The sequence below is a fragment of the Phaethon lepturus genome, unplaced genomic scaffold (genome assembly GCF_000687285.1).
Source record: "Phaethon lepturus isolate BGI_N335 unplaced genomic scaffold, ASM68728v1 scaffold55038, whole genome shotgun sequence".
Classification (NCBI taxonomy): Eukaryota; Metazoa; Chordata; class Aves; order Phaethontiformes; family Phaethontidae; genus Phaethon; species Phaethon lepturus.
Window position 1 is genome coordinate 1 of NW_010557955.1, and position 7,798 is coordinate 7,798.

The window sequence follows — 7,798 nt, forward strand, 5'->3', positions numbered from 1 at the left end:
GGAGCCCCCGAGGGCGTGTCCTGCCCCTGCCTGGGGCCTCGGCGCTACGGGAAAAGGCCTGCTAAAGGGCTTGACGTTATTGAGCGTCGGGAGAGGCACCTTAAACTCCTCCGACACGAGGTTGATCAGGCGTGGCTTTAGCCCGTCTCACTTCCTGGGTGAGCCTGAGCAGATGAGCCTTGTTGGCATTGATGTGTTGAGTTAATTACAAAAAGTATGCCACTAGATTATAGGTAGTTCATGTGGAGCAAGTGTTGGTGTGGCAGTTTCCCAGTAATGAGCTGCTTTTTTGGATGTTTGTTCCGTATGTGCTCAAAACTCATGTAATGTAGATTTGGGATATCTTTTTCTGTGTCATGAAAAAAGTCTAGAGCAGGTCCAGGGCTGGAGGCACTTCAGCAGTGTTGGATGAGCTGAGGGATGACTGTTCTGAGTGCAGCCTGAAAAACTAGTATTGTGCAGTACTGTGAGATGTCTGTTTTCAGTAAACCAGCTTTGCCAGAAGTAGCTCTGATACCTTATAGCATCAGTAACAGCTTGCATTGCAGACTATAAGCAAATCATGTAATGGCCAGGCCATCTGAGATTCCAACTTGTTAACACAAAGTCTTGCAATCCGTTAACTTAAACTTCCTGAACCTATTCACGTATGCTACTTTTACAAATTTGGGCTTACATTTAGTAGTACCTTACATTAAGTACATTACTTACTAAATTACATTTAGTAAATGTATGTCTTGTGCTTCCCACTCCTCCACCACCATGGTGCATAGTCCTCTTCAGAAACTATTCTGTTTCTCTCCCAGGTCATCTGCTGTGGTGAAAATAAGTCAGTGTAAGTGAAAACTAAGTTAGTATAGTCTAAATACTGTGTAGTTGCACAACCTACCAGTATGTGCCAGCAATTAGGTCATGAGTGCTAACTGCTTTTTGTAGCTCCTGACCAGAGATGACCATTTTTTTTCTGAAATGCAGTTACCTACACCCAGTTTTGATGTGAAAATGGGCTCTCCTAGAGCTTGTGTGCAGGCAGCCCAGCACAGATGAGCCGTCCGACCTGCCTGCTGGCAGGCTCATGAACTGGGAGGTAGCTATGCCTCCTGGAGCACAGCGCTGCTACCTCTGGGGTGGTGAAAGCTGTGAGATTGCTCAGTTTCTTTATACCTGTGCAGTACCAGAAGCAGTATGTGTGTTCTGAAAATTATGGAATCCAACAGCAAACTGTGTGTTGTCATTCTGATGGTGATAAATAGCTTTGTGAACTAGTATTTTTCTAACAGCTGCTAAATGAAAAGTATTTAAGAATTACCATAGCAGATGAGACCAAAGACCTCTGTAACCCCAGTGCCCTCTACTAGATTGGGGACAAATGCAGGTAGCTATGTAAGAATAGGTCAGACATGCAGTGATACTTCTGTGGAGTACTCTTGCGTCCTCCATCAGTTGTGGCTTAGGGTTTTCCTGAGCCAGATGCAGTGTTTTTTGAATGCCCTCCAAAAGTGATTGATTTCTTTACTACAAAGCTATCTTGTCTGCCCTTGGGCTTCGGTTAACTTTCAATATCCAGAGCTTTAGCAGCAAAGAGTTCTGTTATGTAGCTATGCACTTTGTAATAAAAAACCCTCAGCAGTCTTGCTTGTTTTGAACTGCCATTAACTTCCCTATTTGGTACTCCTTTTTCCTGTGTGGAGAGAAAGTAAGCAGTCAATCCCATTTCCTTTCAATGTGCCACTTTGAGTTTTATACTTTGTCTGCTAAGAGTCACCCTTCTTTGCTATTCCTTGTTCAAGGACCTTTCTGTACTGTTGATTATTCTTACTGTCATTAACATACCTGCATGTTTCTGGGAAATTAGTGTACTATTTCCTTACACTAACCTGTGTTATGTTGGGTCTGTTTTAGCTACTGTAAACAATGTTATCTGTGTTCTGCTTATGTAATTGATGGTTATTTGCAATTTGCAGGTCCAAAAACTTACAGTTTTAGTTCAACAACAGATTCCAGTGCTGCTGGAAATCTAGATAAGTCTGTTCTTAAGGTGAGTATCTTCTTTAGGTAAACCAACTTTGGCTTTCATAGTATTCTTTTAGCTGAGTAAATATTTCTTCAGTATTATGTTATGCAGGTAAACTACATTCATGTCTTAAGACATTGACTGTATTGAGCTTGATATGTTTGGGATTTTGAGTGTGCCCTAAGAAATAGGGGTAAACCAATAGGGCAGGAGAATGTCTATATTGCATGCAGGACTACTAAAAGTTATGTTTGGGCTTTGGCTGTGCATATGGTTTCTTCTTCCTGTCAGAGAAAGAATACAGATTTTATACAACAATCTTCATAGCAACCAAAGCTTTGTTCATGCTTTAGATGTGTTGAAAATACTAAAATTGTTATTTTAGCAAAATATTTTTTTTAAGCCAGATAGGAAGGAGAGTGTCACAGATTGTATCTTCATGACCAAATTATTTTATACCACTTCTTGTAAGCAGAGGAGAAAGGCCTTGTTCTTTCCATTATTTTTTTTTTGTATTTCCTTACAGTATTCCCCTTCACACAGTAAATTTCCTTGAAGATGTAAATGGGCCTTTTCTGTAATAAGGAATGAACTCTTCTATCTCAAGTAGAAGCATATAGCTTGCAAAAGTTAAAAGAAAAAAGTGTCCCTTTCATAAGAGATGTTTACCACACCTATGGAAAGCTGAAAAAGTTGGGATTTGAATGGCAGAGAGATTTCTGCATTCTTATTTCCTTAGCCATGAAGACCATTGATATGTCATAAAAATTTGTAATGTTTTGCTTTGTGTCAATTAATTTTCTCCATGCAGGTAATGATAAATGGTAATTTGGAGAAGAGAATTATTGATGTAATCAATGACCATAAAAACCAAAATGATGACAAAGGAATAATTTCCAGAAGACTTACTGCTAAGAAACTACAGGTAGAGTTTAAAGTGTTGTTCTCTAACCATTGTTTATTTAGAATAAACAGTTTCTTTTTTTATCATTTGCATCATGTGTCATACTGTACTTCTGCATGCAGTACAAGCCAGTGTATCATGCTTTCCAGCAGTTCCATAAATCATTAGTCAGTGGACTCAACAAGTGTGCTTATTAGGAAAGACATCTTGATGCATTCAGTAACTAAAATTGGACTCTGCAGAGAGGATAGAGGAATAGAAATTAATCTGAATGTTTGTTTCCTCAATTTTTGTTCCATATAGTTGAGAAATTGTATGTTTATCTAACTAGAAAATACGTTCTGTACAGAGACTGGAATATAGACTTATTTATACATATATATATACTTATTTACAATAAAAATATTTAAGCTTTCTATGCAAAACAGGATTTTCTTCTCAACCTTCTGATATATTAATTTATGCTGTTTACCTCTATTTAATCCCAGTTACCTGATATGTGGGAAATAGGAGTGTGCAAGCCTATATTAGATTGATAGATTAAATCCTAATGTTTTCTGACTTTTTTATTTATAGGATGTATACATGGCTTTACAAAGATTCTCTTTTAAGACTGAGCATATTGAAGAAGCAATGAAAAATACACTTTTATATGGTGGTGATCTTCACTCTGCACTTGATTGGCTTTGTTTAAACCTTCCTGATGGTGAGTATGATGACAGAGAATTGACTACAGTATTTAACAGTTTTTAACAGAAGGGTGGTAGGACCTGCTCTGGCATGGGGGATGCTTCATAGTAGTAATTAAATATATTGTTTCACTAAGACTGGTAGTCATCACAGTGTTCCTTTCCTAGGTGTGCTGCTGACTGGTTCTGGGATATGTTTTTAGTGTGTAAAGTTTTGTAGACCTCTTGTTCCTACTCTTAAAGTTTTATTGAAGTCCAACAAACAAATGCTGGCTTATGTAAATGATAAAACCTAATATAATTTCACCCGTGCTGCTTTTGTTTTATGCTCTTCTAGTTGGCTCCCAACACACTTTAAAAGACTTTCAGTAATTATTATTGACATATTCTGAGACATGGATTTTTTTGTTTATTTTAATTTTTTTATTTTTTTTTTAATTTTTTTTAAGATGCCTTGCCTGAAGGTTTCAGCCAGCAGTTTGAAGAACAGGAACAGAAACCTAGAGCAAAATTTTCTTCTCATGTGTCACAACATGAACCTTCACCTCGCTTAGTAGATTACAAAAAGAAAGAAAATGTCCCTGAAACTAAGGTAATCTGAGAAATTAATTTGTATTTACTGGGGAGAAGAGAGGATGAAGTTTTCTAAAAGACAAAAGCTGCATTGACTTCCAACACTGATGTGAAGAACTTCTGAAAATATGATATGCTTAGTAATTGTCACCCACATTATTTTACCTTCAAATGATCATTCCACTGAAGTTAACACTTTTTTCATGTTTAGAAGGCTCTTCATAGTTCATTTTTTGTGGTAAAGCATAGCTTAATTTTCTTCTGGAAGGGGTTCGTTCTGTTTACAAATGGCACTCTCTTAAACCCGAACTTGTGTGGGTTTAAGTTTGCCTGTATACTGTATTGCAATGTTTTGATTTCTGTTGTTACTGAATGTTAAACATAGAAATCAAAAAGATTGTTTGCGAAAGTGTTTTTTTTAGAGCATTTAAAATTGTTCAAGTGTTAAGATCTATGTTAAGTATATCGTGAAATGTTTATCCTGGTTGGAGACGCTTGTTCCGTGTTTTTTTTTTTGTTATTTATGTCATATAACATCGCTTTTATGTAACATCTTAGGCAGTAATTCCTAAATGCTGACAGTGTTGTAGTTTAACACCAGACAGCAGCTGAACACCAAACAACTGCTCCCTCACTCCCCCTCAGGGGGCTGGGGGAACAGAATGGGGAGAGTAAAAGTGAGAAAACTTGCAGGTTGCCATAAAGACAATTTAACAGGTAAAGCAAAAGCCACACACACAAGCAAAGCAAAACAAGGAATTCATTCACTACTTCCCATCGGCAGGCAGGTGTTCAGCCATCTCCAGGAAAGCAGGGCTCCATCATGCATAATAGATACTTGGGAAGACAAATGCCATCACTCTGAACATCCCTTCCCTTCCTCCTGCTTCCCTGCAGCTTTATATGCTGAGTATGATGTTGTATGGTATGGAATATCCCTTTGGTCAGTTGGGGTCAGCAGTCTCAGGCGTGTCCCCTCTCAGCTTCCCGTGCACCCCCAGCCTCCTCGCTGGTGGGGTGGGGTGAGATGCTGAATAGTCCTTGACTGCTGAACGACAACTGAAGACATCAGTATGTTACCAATATTATTTTCATCCCAAATCCAAAAAACATAGCCTTATACTAGCTTCTGTGAAGAAAATTAGCTCTGTCTCGGCCAAAACGAGGATGCAGAGAAATGCCTTGGTGTTTTCACTTACTGTTATCATTACTTTTAATTTTTATTGCTCTTCCTAGGAAAGAAATGTGGGGAAAGAGAAAGAAGTGAGTATGAAGGAATGGATTTTGCAATATGCTGAGCAACAGGGTGATGAAGAGAAGAATGAGTCTGTGAAAGAGACAGATGAAGAAAAGTCTGACCCAGTAAGATAGAATAACACTTCATGGAACACTTTGAAAACTGATCGGTCTGGTACATCTGCAAGTGGTGGATCTATTTGTTAAAAATTGGGCATTGAGTACTTTTTTTACATTATCTGTTTTTACATTTGCAGCCTCTGAAAGGGAAATGAGTCGAAACGTCTCCTTTCCTGAGTAGTTTTTCCTTTCCTGTTTCTTTGTACTGGGCTCAAAATACTGAATGCATTGTGCTGGAAAGGAGAAACTTGTGAAACACATCTCAGTGACATTAGGAAAGTGACTATCAAATTCTGAGAGGTTTTATTTATTTGTTAACAAATTCTGTTAGTTACATAAAAACTAATTGTTTCTTCTTTGTGTAAGCTTGGTATAAAGGACAAAAAAACCCCACTTTTTTATTATGAAGTTCAGTAAAAGTGACAAGTATACAATACTCAACTTGTAATTGATAACTCTGTTTGAAATAGAATGAGAGGTATGTCTGTCTGGCTGCCAAGCTTTCAGAAGCAAAAGAACAAGCAAGCATCTCCAAGCAAGACAAAGACAAACAAGGCCAGAAGGTAGCACAGCAGAAAATAAGAAGAATTCAGCAAGGTAGAGCTACACAAAATACATGTGTTTTATCTTATAGCCTGCATATTTGTTAGGCAAGTAAGTCTCTGAGTCAGATAGAATTGATTTCATCATCTTTCACGGTGCTGTGAATTGCAGGCTTTCCTGAATCTATCCTTTCCCATATGGGTCAAATTGTCAGTGTCAATGACAATTTGACTCAAGTAAAAAGTCAGTAACATTTCACTACTTGTGTTTTTGGGTACTCAGTATGAATTAATATAATTGATCTTTTCTTTTTAAAGCATAAATGCTCAGCAGTTTGTGGGTGTAAGTTGTATTCTCTCTCTTGACAGAATTGGCAGTACTTGAAGAACATCCAGTATTTAACCCGGCTATAAAGATTTCAAACCAACTACAAAATGAGAAGAAAAAACCTCCCTCACCTGAGCCTCAAGAAACCACTTTGAATTTGAGCTTGCTTGAAAAACCCGATGGTGCTGCAAAGGAAGGCAAAGGTGTGTTGGAAATGATTCACTACAAGCTTGAAGCGTACCACAGATTTCCAATATTAGTTCTTGTTTTCCTAAGTTGTATTGCATTGTAGTACTGACTCATCAAGCACTCACTGACCAAGCTGACTTTAAAGGATCCATATTTGTTTTAGCAGATGATGTCGAAAGCTATTTTTGCCATACTGTCCTGTATAAAATTTTAACTTTTTTTTTAATTGTAGGGCTGGTTACTGTTTCCATTGTCACCCTCTCATCCTTTTAAACTCCTTCCATTGTAAACATTCAAACTGTTATATTATTTTCTAATAACCAAACTTTAGTGAAAGATCTTAAATAATTGAGTGATCAAAGATGGCAAACAAAATATTGTAATTAATTTCCTGCTAGATACTTTTGTGGGAAAAAAAGAAATTTCTGTTGTGTCACTACCAGTATTTCCACAAAACATCTCAGAAAATACTGCTTTCTAGTAAAAATACATTTGCATAAAAGGTAAAGCCTTTTTTGGCTGTCAAAGGAATGTAAAATAAATTTTAGGAGACTTAAAATTTGTCTTTCTGTTCTTGTAGTGAAAAAGAAAGAACCATTAGATATAAGAAATTTTGATTATAGTGCTCGAAGCTGGACTGGCAAATCTCCAAAACAATTTTTGATTGACTGGTGCAGGAAGAATTTTCCCAAGAGCCCAAATCCTGCTTTTGAAAAGGTTCCAGTTGGAAAATATTGGAAATGTAGGTATGTATTTGTTATAAACTTTACATTTTCCTTTTGGTTCATTTAAAAATAAAATCGCTGCCTACTTCTGTCATGTCATATTGATCCAGATTTATATGAATATAGTGTGTTTAACCTAAACTCTCTTCTTAAGTCCACCAGGGAGGTATTTCCCTCTGGATAGCTCTGCCAAAGTAACGCTTAGAATGGACACTATTGCAAAAATAAGATTCTCATGAATGATCTCTAAAAAGGATTAGTTTTTAATTCTGTACTGCTGAATGAAAGGTTTTGAAGCAAACTGTGAGATAAATTTGGGCAATTAACTTCTAGTATTGTCATTCAAAGTAATATAAGCATTTGAATACCAAAACCCCTTTGGGGATTGTTTAAAATAAAGTGGAAGTTAGAAATTTGTATGAAAGCTACCATAAGTTTGTAACCAAAAGAGAATCACAGAATCACAGAATCAGTAAGG

General features: G+C 37.1%; 1 protein-coding gene across 1 annotated transcript; it reads left to right on the forward strand.

Annotated features, from left to right (window-relative positions):
* Positions 1 to 1,964: 1,964 nt before the first annotated feature.
* LOC104625300 (ATP-dependent RNA helicase DHX29-like) lies at positions 1,965 to 7,341 on the forward strand (the record flags this gene model as incomplete). The annotated part of the gene is made up of 8 exons (XM_010292893.1): positions 1,965 to 2,038; positions 2,826 to 2,939; positions 3,495 to 3,624; positions 4,057 to 4,199; positions 5,417 to 5,542; positions 6,007 to 6,133; positions 6,448 to 6,609; positions 7,176 to 7,341. Coding segments are annotated over 8 exons (1,042 nt in total), but the record flags the coding sequence as incomplete, so codon positions are not given.
* Positions 7,342 to 7,798: the final 457 nt, after the last annotated feature.